General features: G+C 41.4%; 1 protein-coding gene across 1 annotated transcript in view; it reads left to right on the top strand.

The window, feature by feature from the left end:
- EZR (ezrin) overlaps positions 1-19,726 on the top strand; it is a 120,229-nt gene extending 100,503 nt beyond the window's left edge. The window contains exons 9-14 of the mRNA XM_073627405.1: positions 4,061-4,224; positions 7,822-7,952; positions 12,724-12,884; positions 13,337-13,429; positions 15,799-16,062; positions 18,922-19,726. Of these exons, the coding sequence (XP_073483506.1) occupies positions 4,061-4,224; positions 7,822-7,952; positions 12,724-12,884; positions 13,337-13,429; positions 15,799-16,062; positions 18,922-19,086 (978 nt within the window). The 3' untranslated portion in view covers positions 19,087-19,726. The remainder of the gene's footprint in view (positions 1-4,060; positions 4,225-7,821; positions 7,953-12,723; positions 12,885-13,336; positions 13,430-15,798; positions 16,063-18,921) is intronic.
- The last annotated feature ends 925 nt before the right edge of the window (positions 19,727-20,651 follow it).

Below are 20,651 nucleotides of genomic sequence, written 5' to 3'. Positions count from 1 at the left end.
CACATACCCTTCATAAATACCACTCAAAGAAAGCATTTTTAGGTGGATCTCTGCAATATATTACAAAAACAGTGTATTCTACTTATGTGCTGGCACCATATGTTTCTGTTATAATCACATTCTTCATGGCAGTTTTATGAAATGGGAAAATAAATATGCCTATTGCTAAGAGTCAGCTTTTGCATTTTCTTTTGTAACCTGCACTTAGAAAAGGAAATATGAAAAACCTGTATAGAGAACTTGTTGTATGGTGCAGTTTTCTTGAAACTGGTTAGCTCTTGCGTTTCCGTTTGTAGCATGCACTCAGAAAATTAAACATGAAAAACCTGTACAGAGGACTTGTCGTATGGTTCAATTCTCTTGCTTGTAACAACAAAAGCTTTTCTTTTTATTCCATCCATAGACACATACTGCCACCTACTGGAGGATTGGTCACTGACAAAGAACCAAAACTGTAGGCCAGCCCCGGATGGCCCCTCCTACTATCAGCATGCCTCCGTTTCTATATTTAGGCCCCAGAAGTAAGGACATATTGCTTCAATTCTGCTGGAATAAATCTAACATTTTTTGCCAGCATTTGTCCTCCTTTTTATCTTCATTTAGGATTCTCTTCTACCTTACTGCTAGAACTGGTCTTTACGCTTTCAGCTGTCCAGCATGGCCTATACTAAGCCTGGCTTTTGTAGTGCTGTGATGGGATCCCTTTGGACTGAACATTGCAGGGCTATCCTTGAAGTGGCCTTTGGGCACTGGTTTCCATGTACAGTACTTTTCAGACCCCGTTTTGGCAAGTTAGCTGCATTCACTTTCTAGGTCCAGAGCTACTGACATTACCGCACTGCTTGTCCTATTTCTAAAGTCTCACTCTGTTGGTAGGCTTAGCATAAGGCATTAACTCGTTGTTTGGATCGTTCGGTGCATTCATATTTTCTGCTTTCCATCAGTTTCTTTGTGCTCTGCATTCTTTTTCCCACCATTTGTCATTGGGGAAGTATTTTTCCATGGCTGATTCAGCTTTTCAAAGAGCCTCATGGTACTCCAATCCCAGTCGTTTACTTCTGCATGCCTACTGTGACTTTGGCCATCCTGAGCCATCTGACCCTCACAGGTTACCAGATGTCTAAACTGGTGAGTACCTGCAGCTCTTCCTCCTACCCTTTGCTTAATTGCCTTACCTCCACATGGTCGCAACTTGTCTGTATCCAGGGGATGGTACCACTGCAATAGGGGAGCCCCAGCTCACACTCTCTTTCTAGGTGTTGTGACGTTTGCAATCTGGAATCCTTTTACCCTATGATTATAAGGTCTAGCTTGTCATCACAAACCTTCTTAGCTCCACCAAATGAGGCCAGGTCCCTTGTTCTATCCTACAGGGCCTCTACCACAGTCACTCAAGACTTTTTGTCAAAAATTCACCCAGTTTCTCATTGGTTCTGTCTGCAGAAGGCCTATCCATACTTTCTCATAGAGTTTATTGCTGTTCTGCCTACGGCCTTAGAGGCAACCTGATTATCGGTCACAGTAACCATTTCTAAATCTGATTCTGGGTCACCTCAGTCTCTCCCTGACAAGACTTTCTTTGATTAGACTATCCTCTGCTCTTACAACAGATTTTAAAGATACTGTTTTAGCTCTTATTGATGCAGTACATACTATTCTTGAGGATCAACCTACTGTCTCTGGACTTGGGTCTTTCAGAGCTGCTACAGCTGCAAAGACCTTCTCATCATACCCACTCTTTGAATTAAACCTTGTCTTTACATTCCCATTCATGATGTATTCCTCTGAGGGAAATTGGAAACACCCTGATGGCTCCCGAATGCACCTCTGAGCACTTTACTGAATGCGTTCCTGTTTGAGAAGGGTTTTGTTAAACATGTGTTCTATATCCACTGTGTATCTGCCAGTGACCAACCCTAACAAGGAAATCACTAGCCAGTAGAGGGAATTCTCACATTAACGAGCAGATGGATACCTTTTTGACTTGGAGAAATATTTTCCTACTATTTATTTTTTTACTAGGTTTATTTACTTCCTTTTAACTGATACTTCTGTCAAGATCTGACCGCTTAAGACAGTGTTTCTCAACCTTTTTACCTTGGAGGAACCCCTGCCAAAAAGTTTGAGATCTTGAAGAACCCCTGAAATAATGTTCACATCTACAGCTTCAGGGGACTTTACATGGGGCAGAGCACATGACAGGGGACATTACATGGGACAGGAGACATGACAGGGGACATTACATGGGACAGGGGACATTACATGGGGCAGAGCACATTACATGGGACAGGGCACATTACATGGGGCAGAGCACATTACATGGGGCAGAGCACATGACAGGGGACATTACTTGGGGCAGGGCACATTACATGGGACAGGACACATGACAGGGGAAATTTCATGGGACAGGGGACATTACATGGGACAGGGCACATTACATGGGGCAGAGCACATTACATGGGGCAGAGCACATGACAGGGGAGATTACATGGGAAAGGGCACATGACGGGACATTACATGGGACAGGGCACATGACAGGGGACATTACATGGGGCAGGGGACATGACAGTGGACATTACATGGGACAGGGCACATTACATGGGACAGAGCACATGACAGGGGACATTACATGGGGCAGAGCACATTACATGAGACAGGGCACATGACAGGGGACATTACATGGGGCAGAGCACATTACATGGGACAGGGCACATGACAGGGAATATTACATGGGGCAGAGCACATTTCATGGGACAGGGCATGTGACAGGGGACATTACATGGGGCAGAGCACATTACATGGGACAGGGCACGTGACAGGGGACATTACATGGGGCAGAGCACATTACATGGGGCAGAGCACATGACAGGGCACATTACATGGGACAGGGCACATGACAGGGGACATTACATGGGACAGGGCACATGACAGAGGGCATTACATGGGACAGGGCACATGACAGGGGACATTACATGGGACATGGGGCAGGGCACATTACATGGTGTAGGGGACATGACAGGGGACATTACATGGGACAGACTTTTAGACACATTGTGGGGGGACACAGCTGGACACACTTCAGCACTTGCTTTCTTCTTTTGGCTTCAGAGCTCATTTCATATCTCCTCTAGTGGCGCGCTGTTCCCCCTCGGCCCCTCCTCCTCCTATATTGTCCACCCCAGATGATGTCACATACAACCACTCGGGAAGGACAGGTGGGGAGGAGGGGCCTGCTGGGAACAGTGTTCTACAGCCAAAAGGGTGCCAGCCGCTTCCCTGCCTATCTCTGCCTGTGTCTGCGATCCTCCTGTCAGCTGCCTGCGACTGACAGTCAGATCGCCGCAGAACCCCTGGGGACCTCTCGCGGAACCCCGGCTGAGAACCACTGGCTTAAGACCTTCATGGCTCATTAGCAGTTTATGGATCTGGGAACTTTGAGCCCACTTTGGGAACTCTATGTCTTTACTTTCTGTGCATATGCAGAATCCTGTGGTTCAAAGCTTGTATCAGGTGCATGCAAATGCCTTTTTTGCATGCCCTTTGATGGCGAGCGTCTCTTTGGCAGTTCTCTCAATACATTGAGGCATCTACCAAGGATAGGGGCTTCAGACTCCATTATTCAAGTGTAAAATTTCTTATGGAATGGATATTCCTGCTATACGTATTGGATCTGTTCACCAGTGTCCAGTACCTGAAGGTAGCAACATATAACCCATAGTCCATGAATTGATTCCTGTGTCTTGTGCTATATTCCAAGCTACAGAACTTTACAAAATGTTATAGGTACTTAGAATTCCTCTTTTAATTGTTTTAGATAGAGTAGGGAATGGTTATAATCTCTCTTATGTTTTTACTGTTTTTAGGGATGTGCAAACTTCTCAACAGGGAGAAGGGCAGCAATAAATACTAGTGGATAAATAAATAAAAGTGTATCTAATACTTCCCAACGCTGTCCAAAAAAAAAAAAGTCTGGCCTTAGTTGAGATTTAATGGTTTATTCTTCAGATATTGTTTGAGAGTCCTGGAATCACTGTATTAATTAATATTTCTGTTGACACAGGACTTTGTCTTCTATGCTCCACGCCTGAGGATTAACAAGCGGATCTTGCAGTTGTGTATGGGTAACCATGAGCTGTACATGCGTCGCAGGAAGCCAGATACTATCGAGGTGCAGCAAATGAAAGCACAGGCTAAGGAAGAAAAGAACCAGAAGCAGCTTGAACGGTAATAAAAAGAGCCCAGGGAAAAAACAGTTAGGCTCCATTCACACCCGAGCGTAGCAATTTACTGGCGTTTTGCAGGCATATTTTTTTTAAGTGTTTTTGCCGCTTTTTACAGTCATTTTTAAAGCATTTTAGAAGCGTATTACAAACGTTTTACAGCTTCAGGCATTTTTGTTTAGCCAATAGAAAGAAGGAGAGGGAATTAGGGGTGGAGAGCTGCTGTTTGAGCAGAAAACGAGTGACAAAATGCTCGTAAAATTCTCAAATGAGGCGTTTCTTTTAAAGTCTGTGGGACCAGAAACGCTTGTAATCTGCTAACAAGAAGCTCATGGCGTTTTGTTTCGGGTGACAGAATGTTCAGATGTGAACAGGGGCCATTGAAATTAATGGGATTTGGCTCGTTGAGAGCTTTAGAGCTACAAGGTTCAAGCAGAAAATCGCTCAGATGTGAACGGAGCCTTATGCTCGCTGAACTGGTCAATATATCATTGTTTGCTCCTTTTTTTTTTTAAATACCTTTTATTTCTTATGGGTTTTTGTCAGCCATATTTATGCTAAAATAAGAAACAAATCTCTGCACTATGAAAAATATATTATAAAGGTTAACTTTGCAAATGTCAGTATTCACTGGGCTAGGTTTTATATTTCTGAACCGTGCATAGCAGGGAATTTGAGATGTTTAACCACTTCAATACCAGGCACTTTCTCAAATAGAGCTTTCTTTTGGTGGTATTTACCGTATTTATCGGCGTATAACACGCACTTTTTTCCCCTTAAAATCAGGGGAAAATCGTGGGTGCATGTTATATGCCGATCCCCGCTAATCTCCGCTGATTGTGAGCGGAGCGAGCGCCAGCGATATACACATAGCCGAGTGCACTCGGCTATTCTCAGCTCTACTCACAGTCAGGGGTGGGACTGGGAGGAGCCGAGTCTAGCCGAGTACACTCCGCTTTGTGTTTGTCGGCGCCGCTCGCTCCTCTCCTCTCGCAATCAGTGGAGATGGGCGGGACTGCGAGGGGAGCCGAGTACTTCTAAATGCAGAAGCTGGACTTCAGTGTTACCAAGTGATAGTGGTGAGCAGGGAGCAGAAGACCCGAGCCAGAGGTGGTGGAACTGAGTTCCCCCTAGTTCCTGCTGAAAAAAAGCCCTGTGTATATATATATATAGTGGATGGTCGTCAAGTGGTTAAAGCAATGGGTTAAAACAACGTTAGAGCGTTTTTACAGCTGAAAAACTCCTCTCAGAACCCTCTAGTTTTGGGGTTTTTTTACAGCCAAAAAACACCCCAGCCAAAAACAGTTGATAACAGCCTATGTGTGCATGGACACATAAGATAACATGCTGGAGAGTTTATTGACTATAGAAAAAAATGTCTGAAGCCAAAAACAGCAGCTGTAAAAACGTCCAGTGTGCATGAGGCCTAAAAGTCATCATGCAGTGCGTATCCACTGTGTTCTTGCTTCACACGATTTTATTAATGTGAACAGTGGTTGCATAAGACTTCATCCACATGGCAGTACAAGGGCCTTACAGCATGCAGAGTCTGTGTAATCACTCTCTCAAGAACCTCAGTCTCTGCATACAGCTGCCCGTTGAGATGAATTGGAAGATGTGACTTGGTGGTTGTATAAAGCACCTGCACAGACATATGTTCTCCTTTTTTTCTTTTTTTGAAAAATATTTTTATTGAATTTTGCATAGCATATAAAAATAAAAGTACGAAGGAGAGGAGTAATAGAAAAAAAAGGAAAGTGAAAATTAGTCTACTTGGTATATCGATGGTAAACATGAGAAAAACAAAATATCATGTCCAGAGAAACACGCCTCTGCAAACATTATAACATCTTCCCAGAGAACTGCTACCAATATGTCATAGCATAACCTACCACTAACACATTACTACTACTTGGAAACATGGATAGCGAAGTGGACATGTGCTCTGACCACAGATGGTGTGCATTCAAGCATACATTCCTGGGCGCATGCAAGTGTTTTACGCAACCCCAGCGCATAACCGCATACAGCTGCTTCTTCTAATTCATATGAGTGGGCAGCTGTACATGGTGGTTGCAGGTCCCAGGGGAGTGATTATTCAGCACACTCTAAAGCCCCTGAACAGCTGTGTGCATGAATCCTGAAACAAGTTTTTCTTCTACTGTAGCAATATACAGTAGTATGTGAATATAGCACAGTCAACACTATCCTCTTTTGAACTGGCCACTACTGAAGAGGTTACCAAACTTTTCTCAGATGCACACATAACCAATAGTCCCCTAGATCCTGTTCCCTCGCAACTACTACAATCACCCTTTTCTATCTTATTCTCTCTCACATCTTTACTCTCTCCCTCTCTAGTGGCACCTTACTATCCCCATTCCCCTACAGTATGGCTTTTGCTCGCAGCACTCCACAGAAACGGCCCTACTTATACTCACTAACAATTTACTAACTGCTAAAACCAATGAACACTACGCTGTACTCTTACTACTAGACCTCTCTGCAGCCTTAGATACTGTTGACCACCCACTCCTTCTCAATTAACTCCACTGCCTTGGCCTCCAAGATTCTGCTCTATCCTGGATCTCCTCCTAGCTATGGCAGCGCTCCTTCAATGTTATCTATAATTCTGTCTCCTCTTCTCCACTTTCTCTTTCTGTATGGGTCCCAGAAAGCTCTGTCCTTGGACCCCTCATCTTCTCAATCTACACCTTTTCCCTTGCTCACTTGATAAACACCCACGGCTTCCAATACTACCTCTACGCCGATGACACCCAAATCTATCTCTTCGCTCCTCACCTCACCCCTTCAGTCTCCACTCGCATTAATAACTTACTAACTGACATTTCAACATGGATGTGGCACCACTTCCTTAAACTAAATCTCTTTAAAACCGAGCTGATAATATTCCCCCCTACCCATGCCCCCTTCATGACTTTTCCATCAAGATCAATAATGCTACTATCAGTCTCTCACGTCACACCAGGGTACTAAGTGTAATCCTAGACTCTGACCTGTCCTTTTTGTCCCAAATCCAATCACTGTCAAAATCTTTATAAAATCTCTAAATTTTGCCATCCCTCTTTGCCAATTCCTCCACTGGCTTCCAATTGCCCAGCGAATTAAAGTCAAAATACTAACAACAACATACAAAGCCATTCACAACATCCGCCCCAAGCTACAACACCAATCTTGTCTCCAATTATCGCTATACCATCCTCTCCGCTCCTCTCAAGACCTCCCACTCTCAAGATCCCTTGTCTGTCTCCTCCTCCCATACTCATCTCCAGGACTTCTCCAGAGCCTCTCCCATCCTCCGGAACTCTTTAGTTCAATCTGTCTGGATATCTCTTACGCCTCCAAATAACTGAAATGGACTTCCATCAGCTCATCCTCCACAGTTATAATTTTTTTGTATGACTTGCCCCACCCTATTAGATTGTAAGCTCTTGTGAGCAGGGCCCTTTTAACCCTAATGTAATTTATTGTGTTGTTACTGTACTGTCTTCCTTTATATTGTAAAGCACTGCGAAAACTTGGTGCTATATAAATCTTGCATAATAATAATAGTGTCCCCTCTTTATTGTGTTTTACACAGGCAACAACTTGAAAATGAGAAGAAAAAGAGGGAAGCGGTGGAGAAAGAGAAGGAGCAGATGATAAGAGAAAAGGAGGAACTCATGTTCAGGTTGCATGAATATGAAGAGAAGACTAAGAGAGCAGAGAAAGGTAATGCACACATTACCAATCAGGATTTATCACTCTTTATGCTATAAAAGTTGTTTTCTTTGGTCAGTCCTTTTTTTTTTTTTATTCATACAGCAGCAAAACAAAATTTTCAACAAATATAAATATTGCATGTTGCATAATTATAACTTTTTTTTACTAAAGTATTCAGCCTTTAAAATGTGTACATTCCAGAGCAATATTTACTTGTCTGTGCTGCTGCTTCAGCTATGTAAATGTTACATTTTATAAGGAATTCATCAGAATTTGCCTTTTTTGAGACAATTTTGCTTTCTACCAGGAGTAACATCGTTTTTAAAAAACATCTTAAACACTTCTTAAAGTGTATGTCTAGCCAAAACTTTTTTCTCATCCATTAAGGGACACAGGATTCAGTTATGCATCCCATTGGGTCACACTTCCACCTACAGAAGCAGAAAACAAACAAAAAAAAACATTGGGCAGTCAGTTATAACCCTATTCCACTCCTGTCGTGCTTGTGTTTTTCTGCAAGTGTGCTTGGATGATGGATGTCTATTCTCTAATGAGCGAAGCTTAACCAGTTTTACTAGCCATATTTTTTTTTTAATTGTTGTTTCAATCAAGGTTTCATCTACATGCTGCTGAGCTAGGCTCTTTATGCAGCTATCCAGATTGGCATATCCTCAACACTTGCTTTGGGGGTCATACCTGGACCCAGGATTGCAGGGCTAGCCTGGAATGTGACCTTGGGGCACTAGGTTGAGCATTGTGGCACTTTCCAGACCTTAATGTATTGTGTTAGTCACAGAATATTTTTCAAATCCAGAGTCGTGGCACAACCTCTAATGTGACCAGTCTCTGAAGTCTCATTCTGTGACTAAGCCCATGGTTGGGGCGAAGACAGCCTGGAATGTGACCTTCAGGCACTGGGCTCTGCATTATTGTGGTGCTTTGTGTACTGGGTCTGCCGCAGAGCGCTCTCCAGTGTCAGAGCCGTGGTACAGTTTTTGATCTAACCCAGTCTCTGATGACTCCCTGTGTGAGTAAGCCTTTGGATGTTGCACAGATAATCTTGTTTGCCACATTCAAACACTGCACTGGGCATTGTTGCACCTTTCAGACATCGTGTACTGTGTCAGTTAGCCACTCCATGTCCAGAGCTGTGGCACAGCTTTTGTTGTGACCCAATCTCTGCAGTCTTCCTCCCTCAGTGAGCCTGATTGTGGTTAACTTATTCTGGGCAATAGACACAGCTTTATGGCACGTTTCAGTCTTTCATGTGTTGTATTAGTCTAGCGCTACCCCCGGAGGAGCCGCTTACGTTTGTTCAGTCCGTTACTCTGCCTCTCAACCTCAATAACAGTCTCAGCCCCCTCTGGCACACCTGGCAATAGTGTAAGTGCAAGGACCAATGAGAAACACACATATTATAATTAAGCACATACATTTTCGTTACTGCAATATTTCTGTGGGAAAGTAACAAACAGTAACATTATATATATATATATTCAAGTAATCAACTGGAGAGCAATAACTGAAATTAAGAGCAATATAGCTCAATGCTATTTACAGGCTGCTTTCAGGGGATTCCAAACCTGAGAATGCCCACAATAGCAGAGACACACTTAAATGGCATAACACTTTATATCTGATTGGTTACATCTACTCAAATGTGGCTCTATGAGTCCAAGCAGGAGGAGAGCAGAAGACTTATCCTCTTTATGTCAGACCTCTCTCTTCTGTCTCCTGACACCACAGGCCCAACTACAAACACTGTATTCAAATCAATATTTAATGGCTTAGCTTCCCAGATAATCCCGCACACCCACTACATATACAGAGCCCTGAGTATGTGTGTACACATATGGCACTAGTAGCTTTAGTCCCTTTGAAGATAGATGAGAATTTGTATCTTCAGCTAGCCACTCTCGTTGGTGCACTTAAACTCCTGAATAGCAGGGCCAAACAGCACAACTGGCCCAGATTATCAAGCGATGAATGCATGATCTTCCTCAGAAAGGTGAAAGGAAAATGGCATCTGTATACAGTATGTCTGTATCCTAATGGCCTTGTGTCCTGTGGCACTACAGGTGTCAGCAATGTGACTAAGAGCAGTTATGTCTGTATACAGTGTCCGTACAACTCTATCTGTGTGCAGTGTCCTTGTTTCCTGCAAATGGGCAAAAAGCCCTCTCGCCCAATCCGGCGGTCAAGGCCCAAACGAACGTCCTGGAACAGGCAGGCTCTTCTAGTGACTCGACTGGTCACCTCACACTGGAACACTTCACACCGTCGGTGCAGTTGTGTCTGGATATGCACCTGGGATCCCTCTCTCACAGGCTGGATGTCCCGACCGGCTGTGGATGCCTAAAATCACGCAGTGGACTGACCTGCGGCAGACCCTCTCCCCTAGGTCTAATCTCTTCCTCTGCCTCATGTAGTCTGAATCCCCTCAGATCAGCAAGATGAAATCTTTAGTTTCCTGCTTCCTAGAGCAGGCTGGCTCTTGTATTTCTGTCCCCATAGAAAGCTATTGGGCTGTTTTAGATGGGAACTACACATTCCAGAATCCTTTGCAGCAGCTGCTTGTTGAAGTTCTTCTGATTTGCTCCTGTAATTGTTCCTGTCATTGGCTCTCCTCCTCCTGCCAATAAGGACACAGTGGAGAATGCAGAGTGAGCAGCAGAGTGAGTGTCTGTGTGTCTCTGTGAGGAGAAAAAAAAAGGGAGGGGGGAAATATCCCCCTCAGAAACTGACAGGCACTTTTCTCCCTCACAGAAGAATCTTGGCCAGCTTGTCCAGGCAGCGGGATATGCAGGGCACCCGCTACATTAGTAACCCGCACAGTGCTTTCCAGTTGTAGAGCCATTTCACAGCTTTTTAATGTGATCAAGTCTTTCCCAACCCATTTAATGGCTGGTTGGACTGCAGTAATGCCAGTTTCCTCACAGTTTTGACAGTTTGACAGCCATTTTAAATTTCCTACCTTATTTTACAGTCGTGTTTGAGTAAACTGAGTGCCCCTACAATCCACTAGGTGGAGTATTGTGTGTGCGCACTCCTTACCCGACTTTTGATTTATGAGAAAGCATCTTCCTGCTGCTGCTACTACTGCTGATTTTAAGAATATCATGGGTCATCTAGTATTGTTACTCTGTTTGACTTGATCACCTCTATGACCCTCATCAGTATCAACTACTTGGGTTTGTCAGTATGTGAACCCTTGTCTCACTTTAGGGCTAGTTGCTTACCGATAAGCAGTGCAACATGTTATTTAAAAGATGCTCAGAGGACCTTGTCCTTACTGTCCTTCTCTTTCAAGAGACACCAGTATCCTTAAAGCAGACATTTACTCAAAAGTGAAAGTGCCACTCACTAATCACCCTCCTCACCACCACTCCTAACACATTTGAGGGATTTTTTTTTAATGGGGAGTGGGTAACTTTTTGACAGGTACCAGCTACCACCTCCTCAGTCTTACTGCGCCATACAATCTCAGGCACGCACAGTGGGGACCTGGCTGTGATTCCTCCCAAATCCAAGATGGCAGTGCAGGGACCCACAGCAGTGCGAAAGACAGGCTGCGGGAAGACAGCTCTAGACTCCAGGGACTGGTAAGTTCTTGATTTTTAAAAGTCAGCAGCTACAGTATTTGTAGCTGCTGACTTTAAAAGTTTTTTTAAAAAAGGATAAAGCTATTTTTTAAGAAGAATCAAATGCCTGTAATCTGAATTTGGGGACTGAAGGCTCCTGAACAGGACAGGCTGCCTCTTGATCCACAATTGTTGCGTGGATTTGACAAATCATCACTCGACCATAGGACCTGAAAGGTAGACTCTACTCCACCAGAAGTGCCAATTTTTTAAGGGTTTTTCCACATCCGGCCTACGTTTCCCACATTTTCAAAATTTTACCAGGTGGATGTTCAGGCCTAGGCAGATGCCAGTCTCGGTCAGAAAATCCTACAGCTGGTCCTATCATTGCATTCTCAGTCCTCTTCTTGTTCTGTTAAGTTAAATAGCTCTGCTATTAGAAGATAAACATTTTTATTTATACTGGACTCCCACCCTAAAAACAAGAGAAAAGTAAAATAAATATTGTTGCAAACAGTGACCAGCCAGATTGCAGTGAAGAAAGCAGCTAACATGAAACACAGACACCTCTTTTCCTCAATTTTTTTAGACCTCTCTATCCCAGTTTTTAAAAGTAAATGAAGACATGCATCTCACTAACTTATTCAAATCCTATAATTTTATTGGATTCCAAAAAGACACAGCTTTTGTCATACAGGTGTGTGTTAGAATTTATATCATTTTAACCATTGATGCAAAGAAGTTGAATAACCCAGTACAAACCCATCATTAATACCAGCCAAACCCACTTATGTACTTACAGTATGTAACCCGCTAGACATCCAAACTCCTGGAAATTTCCAGAAGACTATCATTGCTTAGCCAAAACAAGCTTGCTGTGACAAAGATAACATTTTCTTGCATGTTCCCACATAACAAACTACCTTTCACATGTCCACACATTCTTGTTTAATAACTCCACAAGTTTGGAGGAGCTGAGGGGAACAAGACCATAACCATCAGGCCTGTAACTTGGCAGAAGCAATGTTCCAAACTACCTTGATGCTTTGGATTATCTGTTGCAGAACTTGTAAAATTGGCTTTTCAGAGTGATATGTTATAGAGTGGCTCAGTCTATTAGAAAATGCAAACGTTCTTTCTCACATCTGCATTGTTTGAAATACACCCTTACCAATACAGTTTGTGCTTCTGTTAAACAGAATTATCTGAACAAATAAGAAAAGCCCATGAGCTGGAGGAAGAAAGGCAAAGAGCTCAGTTTGAAGCAGAAAGATTGGAGGCAGAACGAATTGCTGCTCTCCGTGCCAAAGAAGAGCTGGAGAGACAAGCTGTTGATCAGATGAAGAGCCAGGAGCAGTTGGTGAGTTCCCAATTTTTGTATGCTTCTTTTTTACTTCTGTTCTTTGTAGTGCTCAATCTACCTGCAAAAACACAGCTTCTTACAGAGTGCTCAGTGTCCTCATATTCTCTTTAGAAGGGTTACTCCACCTAGCCTTGCATTTTGAGAATTTACTGCCACCTAGAGGGCACTATGAGGATTTGCTGCCATGTAGTGCAGTGGGGTCCTGTATTGTCATTGTTCTGGGGCCTTACAAAATAACAGTACAGGATATTACAACCGTGAGAATATGAGGACACAAAAAGATCCTGATGCTCAGATTGTGCTTCTTTATTCTACATGTCTATAAATGTATGAACATAAAGTTTGTGGAAAGTGTCTATGAATGTGTGTGTTCATATTATGAAAAAAAATTTGCATCCAAACTAAAACACAGAATTCTGTTTTCTCACACTATATTTCTTCTCCCATAGGCCTTAGAACTTGCAGAGTATACAAATAGAATTACCCTTCTGGAGGAAGCAAAGAGAGCCAAAGAAGATGAGGTGGGCGAATGGCAGTTAAGGGTATGTACTCACACTTTCTTTTATATCTTACTGAACATTTCTAACAAATAATTACTAATACATTTATCTGCTTATTCTTATAAGAAAAGTCTGTATAGTAATAATAATAATACCTTGTGCTTATTTATGTTTAAAGTGGATGTAAACCCGAAATTTTTTTTTTGATACCATACAGTAGAGTATAAGATTTCCTATCATTTGAGCCCAGTCTTGCCACACAGAGTTAATCCATCTCTGAGCAATCCTCTTTTATTGTTCAGTGAGATAAAACTTGACAAACAGAGAAAAACTTTGTCAAATCCTCCCCCTTGCTGTGAGTGACAGATGATTTACATATCTCGTGCACCAGCCTAAGACACAGGCATTATTTTTTAATAATCCCCCACTCCTTTCTTCAGCAGCTCTGCAAGGATTGGCTGTTCCACACCTCACCATGATTTGGCATGCTGAAGTCATGTGGTTACTTTCCTGTCTTTTCACCGGATGTTAGAGATCATAGCAGAAGTTCAGTGTTAGAAATACACAGGAGAAAATGCATATTGACAAGGGGAGTGTAGAGGTGGGCGGGGAGTCTACTGACATCACAACTCCACCCACTGAGCTCCAGACAACAGACCCACCCACAGAATATGCAATTTTTCGGGTCTAATAACAGACAGAGGGGAGACATTTGACAGGTAAAGATACATGCAGGAGACATGTATATCCTTATAGATAACCCCTATGGCAGTAGTTTAGAAAAGATGAAATTGGGTTTACATCCACTTTAATCTCTTTTTATTAAGTTTACAATATATTGAGGTACAAAAGAATACTGTCCATGATGAGCCAAAAGGTACAAACATATCCATAGAAGGCAAACATATGCGTACTCGTACATATAAGTAATACTTTAAGGCCAGTAATAACCAGAACATTTTAGTCACAGCAATCCTTGTTTCAGAAACTAACAAAATACACACTGGGTATGGTAATATAAACTAGGCACACAGAAAACAATAGGGTAGTTAGAGTCTTCATATGTGGATGTCCAGTACCATCTCTACGCCCATAGTAATATCCCTAAATGGTGGATCCAAAAATAGGTCGAAATAAGTGAAAGAAAGAAAAAAAGTGGATATAGGGGAAGAGAAAAAAAAGGAGGGAGGGGGAAATGGCCAATGAAAGGTAGTAACCTTGTGCTTTTTTAGATGTTTACTTTGCTATAGTTTGTACTATTTTACCTAATCATTTGATAGTTATACCACATTTCAAACATTTGTTAGACTTACATATGTTTTTAAAAAATGAAAGCACAATATTTGTGGTTTACCTTATAAACATTGGCAATATAACCCTTGTTATGCCACGTACACACGAGTGGAATGTCCGACAGAAAAAATCGGACGGAGTCGTTACATCAGATAATCTGCTCGTGTGTATGCCTCATTGGACCTTTTTTCCGTAAATTCTGACAGACCTAGAAATAGAACATGTTCTAAATCTTTCCGCCGGAACCTATTCCTATCAGGAAAACCGCTCGTCTGTATCCGTCTGTATGCTGTTCCGACGGACCTAAAACGACGCATGCTCTGAAGCAAGTAAGAGACGGAAGCTATTGGCTACTGGCTTTTGAACATCCTTTTTCTGGTCCCGTCATACGTGCTGGACTTTAGTTTGACCATGTGATGGCAAGACCGCTTGACTGAAATTCCGTCGGAGAAACCTTCAGAGTTTAGTTTGACGGCAAAACCAGTCGTGTGTACGCGGCATTAGTCATTTTAATAAATTTACCAAAATTTTTTTTTCACAAATCCACATCCACAAAGCTATAGAAAACATACATATGTTTAGCATTATGGGATAAGCTTTGAAACTATTGCTGTTGATTTTAGAAAGCTGCTGCAAAAGTGGAAATGTTGCTAAGATCAATTAATCCTGCCTCATTCTCAAGTGTCTGAAGACAGGCTTAATTAATTAATGTAGAAATTAGAATGTGAATGTGCAAAAAACTATAACACTTCAGTGTAGTTATCTAAAAGATTGTTTCTGATTGGTTGCAAGGGGTCACTGCACATTTTTATTCCCTTTTCAATCTTATTTCACCAAAGGACTGTGGTTGCTATAGGTAGTATATACAGTACATTTCATTCTAATTTTCCTATATATCTTTGATGCACATGTGTCTTGCGTCTTGTGTTTTCATCTGAAAAGACTCTGGCAACCCCTAGCTTTGGTAATATAGTGACATATATAGATTGCTATTCCAGTGACATTCTATTCCTTTATTTCTATATTTATATCTTCACATAAGTCGCCAATGTTTTTTTTATTAAGTGTGCTTTGGTTGAAATACACTGTAATTAATGTTTTCTTTTCTTGGTAAACAGGCAAGGGAAGCTCAGAGTGACCTCCTGAGAACTAAGGAAGAGCTACATATAGTCATGAGCACCCCTCCACTGCCCCCTCCTCCACCTCCACCTACATATGTGCCCGTCAATATGCCCATCAAAGAATACGTGAATGAGCACCTGCCAGAGGATGGAGTGGAGTTCAGTGCAGAATTCACATATGACAACTTTCATGATGACCGCAAGGAGGAGTCGCGCATTACAGAAGCAGAGAAAAATGAACGTGTACAGAGGCAGCTAATGGTGAGATTACAATATGCACATATTTTTTATGTATTGCTTACAACTAAAATATATTACTGTACTGTAGTCCGGGGGTTAGTTGTTTTAAGGAAATATATAGTCTTTTATATGTTTCTGCCTATTTTGTTGCTTTCCACATTTTGTGGCTTCCCCTCAGAATTCAGATTTCCCGTGATTTCTTTGATTACAAGAAAGAGCTGTATACAAGTTGAAATAAATTACTCTATAATTTAGGCTATAACTATAGAGTACTTCATACAGTGCCCCTTGAAATTTTCCACATTTTATCATGTTATGACCAAAAAATTAAATGTATTTTATTGGGATTTTATGTGATAGACCAACCCAAAGTGGCACATAATTGTAAAGTGGAAGGAAAATGATAAATGGTTTTCAATTTTTTTTTACAAATATGTGAAAAGTGTGGCGTGCATTTGTATTCAGCCCCCTTTACTCTGATACCCCTAACTAAAATCCAGTGGAACCAATTGCATTCAGAAGTCACCTAATTAGTAAACAGAGTCCACTTGTGTGTAATTTAATCTCAATATAAATACAGCTGTTCTGTGAAGCGCTCAGGTTTGTTAGAAAAACGTACTGAACAAACAGCATCATGAAGGCCAAGAAACACACCAGACAGGTCAGGGATAATGTTGTGGAGAAGTTTAAAGCAGGGTTAGGTTATAAAAAAAAATATCCCATGCTTAGAACATCTCACGAAGCATTGTTCAATCCATCATCTGAAAATAGAATGAGTATGGCACAACTGCAAACCTACCAAGACATGGCCATCCACCTAAACCTGCAGCCGGGCAAGGAGAGCATTAATAAGACAAGTAGCTAAGAGGCCCATGGTAACTCTGGAGGAGCTGCAGAGATCCACAGCTCATTTGGGAGAATCTGTCCACAGGACAACTATTATGCCCTGTACACACGGTCGGACTTTCCGACAGAATATGTGCGATCGGAGCTTGTTGTCAGAAATTCCGACCGTGTGTGGGCTCCATCGGACTTTTTCCATCGGAATTTCCGACACACAAAGTTTGAGAGCATGCTATAAAATTTTCCAACAACAAAATCCGATCCTTTAAATTTCAATCGTGTGTAGACAAATCCGACGGACAAAGTGCCACGCATGCTAAGAATAAATTAAGAGACAAAAGCTATTGGCTACTGCCCCGTTTATAGTCCCGTCATACGTGTTTTAAGTCACCGCAATTGGAATGATCGGATTTTTCGACAACTTTGTGCGACTGTGTGTATGCAAAACAAGTTTGAGCCAACATCCGTCGGAAAAAATCCATGGATTTTGTTGTCAGAATGTCCGATCAATGTCCGACCGTGTGTACAGGGCATTAGTCGGTGCACTCCACAAATCTGACCTTTATGGAAGAGTGGCAAGAAGAAAGCTATTGTTGAAAGAAAGCCAAAAGAGGTCCCGCTTGCAGTTTGCGAGAAGCCATATGGGGACACAGCAAACATGTGGAAGAAGGTGCTCTGGTCAGATGAGACCAAAATGTAACTTTTTAGCCTTAAAGCAAAACTCTATGTGTGGAGGAAAACTAACACTGCACATCACCCTGAACACACCATGCCCACCGTGAAACATGGTGGTGGCAGCATCATGTTGTGGGGATGCTTTTCTTCAGCAGGGACAGGGAAGCTGGTAAGAGTTGATGGGAAGATGGATGGAGCAAAAATACAGGGCAATCTTAGAAGAAAACCTGTTAAGAGTCTGCAAAAGACTTGAGACCGGGACGGAGGTTCACCTTCCAGCAGTACAATGACCCTAAACATATAGCCAGAGCTACAATGGAATGGTTTAGATCAAAGCATGTTCATGTGTTAGAATGGCCCAGTCAAAGTCCAATTGAGAATCTGTGATATAAAAAAATTGCTGTTCACAGATGCTCCCTGACAGAGTTTGAGCTATTTTTCAAAGAAGAATGGTCAAAAATGTCACTCTCTAGATGTGTAAAGCTGGTAGAGACATCCCCAAAAAGACTTGCAGCTGTAATTGCAGCGAAAGGTGGTTCTACAAAGTATTGAATCAGGGGGGCTGAAAAAAAAAGGGCATGCCACACTTTTCAGATATTTATTTGTAAAAAAATTGAAAACCTTTTATCATTTTCCTTACACTTCACAATTATGTGCCACTTTGTGTTGGTCTATTACATAAAATCCCAATAAAATACATTTATATTTTTGGTTGTAACATGACAAAATGTGGAAAATTTCAAGAGGTATGAATTAGGGATCGACCAATATTTTCGGTGCTGATATGATACCAATATTTCGGCCACCTCTCCTGCCGATAGCCGATATTATTTGCCGATATTTTGTACATTTAAAAAAAAAACATTTACACTGTCCTTTTACATTTTTTTGTTTTTTTTTTTATCACTGTTATTGGTGTTACAAGGAATGTAAACATCCCTTGTGACTGTAATAGGCATTGACAGGTACTCTTCATGGAGAGATCGGTGTTTTTGACAACTGGCACCTTTAAGATGCCAGTAATCCGGGAACTTTTTCAAGGCATTGTACACATACGTTCTTTGACATACATGTGTGTTAATGCACAAGTTTTAATGTGCGTTTTGTCAATCATGTGTGTGTTGTGTTATTAGTGTATTCATTGTAAATGGGCTGCAAATGCACAACAGTGGACACAAAAATGGATATGCAGCCATGTTTGTTACACAGCGCACCACGATGCACAATAGTGTGTTATTATGCATTGGACTGCATGCTAACACTACAAAGGAATGGCAATACAAAAGTATATTTTGCCATCAATTTTTTTTTTTTTTTTTAGCACTTACGTGTACTACAAATTTTTGTCTTTCTTCATTACAGGCTTTGACAAGTGAATTGTCTCAAGCACGAGATGAAACCAAGAAAACTCACAATGACTTGTTGCACACAGAGAACATGCGAGTGGGCCGCGACAAGTACAAGACTCTGCGGCAAATCCGACAGGGCAACACAAAACAGAGAATCGATGAGTTTGAAGCTATGTAATGGATTTCAAGTGTCAGAAAACACATTGTATCTCCTTCAAGAATTTTCCGAAGGCTTTTTGAATAATAACAATGTATAGTTGACGTTAAATGGCAACAAAAGCAGAAAAAACAGCTGGAAAATATTGTTTATTCTCCACTTTATGAAATTTAGACAGCTACATGCTGAAAGCATTGTAGCAAAAAGAAGTTTTCTATAACGGGGCCAAAATGTTTTACGGATGCCCCGGGCAACCGCAGCTCATTTTTGCACCATGCAATTATTTAAGTAAATAGTTTATTAGAGATTATGTTTATCACGCTTACTAATTAACAGTTGAAATTGTGGTGCCAAAAGATTCCTTGTTCTTTGACTTTGGAGCAAAATATTTTTTTTCCATAATAGTCAGCTGTTTGGCACCAGATTGTATACACTGATGCAGAAGGGTCATTTTGTTATTATTTTTTTTTCACTGTAAATCGCATTGGTGTATGCCTTTGATTAAAGATTTCTTGGGTGAATACTGTGCCATATATTTTCTGTGTAATTTTTCACTGCTTACAAAAATATGTATTTAGCCTTGATGGTTAACATATAAGCCAGATCAAATTTTTGAGTGTTAAAACATTTAAAAAAAATAAAGTAAAGCTATGTCAATGAATTTATTATTAAGGCATTGTGGTACCTTTGAATTGTCACTTGTTTATTTATGAGTATAGTGCAATAGTTTCCATAAGTATTGCAGCAACAATTTGCCATGTACATGACAAATATCTAATCCAATCGAAATATATACAGTATAAAAAGCAAAAAAATAAATAAAAAAATGCTTAAAAGGTTTGTAAACCCTAACATTGAACTTCTCTTGGTCTTGTAAATATACAATTGAATGCATTTTCTTATGTCTGTTTGCATATGAAAAAAACATTCTTGTTGATTTTGCCAGAAATCTTGTCAGCTGATAAATTCCCTCTCTACCTCTGCTGCACTGCTATCAGTTACATTGTTTCCAGCTATCTCTGAGGACTGCAGAACCCGAACTTCTATATTATGAAGAGGTTTGTAGTCCAAGGAATTAGGACAGCAGCCTAGGATGACAACAACGCTCCTGTATAGATACTGTACCATAAGTGATCATTGTCACCCTAAGACAGGAAGCATATTACTGGCAAGTGAAAATAAAGCCTGAAGAAAGTAAAAAATAACGCAGCCACCACATCTAAGGTTTTAAAGGATATGTTCACTTTTAGGAGCCTGTGTTACACCCGTGTTTAGGAAGTAACATGCTCCTATGCACCCGCCACCAGTTCTCTCCTCTCTTTGACAGCGGGTGGGGGATCTTCTCCCCGCAACCACTGTCACATTTTGAAGACAGCACAACTCTGCGGAGCTCCGCCCACACAGCAGCATCATTTATTAACAGAGTTCTGTAAATAGAAAAACTACAAGTACCGTCTTCCACCTTGGAAGACATACTTGTAATTTGAATGGTTGCGAGTGTGCTGCTCAGCATGCTCATAGTCCATTCATTCTTCCTCTAGCTTTGTAACTGAAAGCCTATACAGGACTATGGCCCAAAGCTAGAG

This window comes from Aquarana catesbeiana, linkage group LG04, assembly GCF_042186555.1.
Source record: "Aquarana catesbeiana isolate 2022-GZ linkage group LG04, ASM4218655v1, whole genome shotgun sequence".
In the NCBI taxonomy this organism is placed as follows: domain Eukaryota; kingdom Metazoa; phylum Chordata; class Amphibia; order Anura; family Ranidae; genus Aquarana; species Aquarana catesbeiana.
This window is presented reverse-complemented; position numbering and strand designations above follow the sequence as displayed.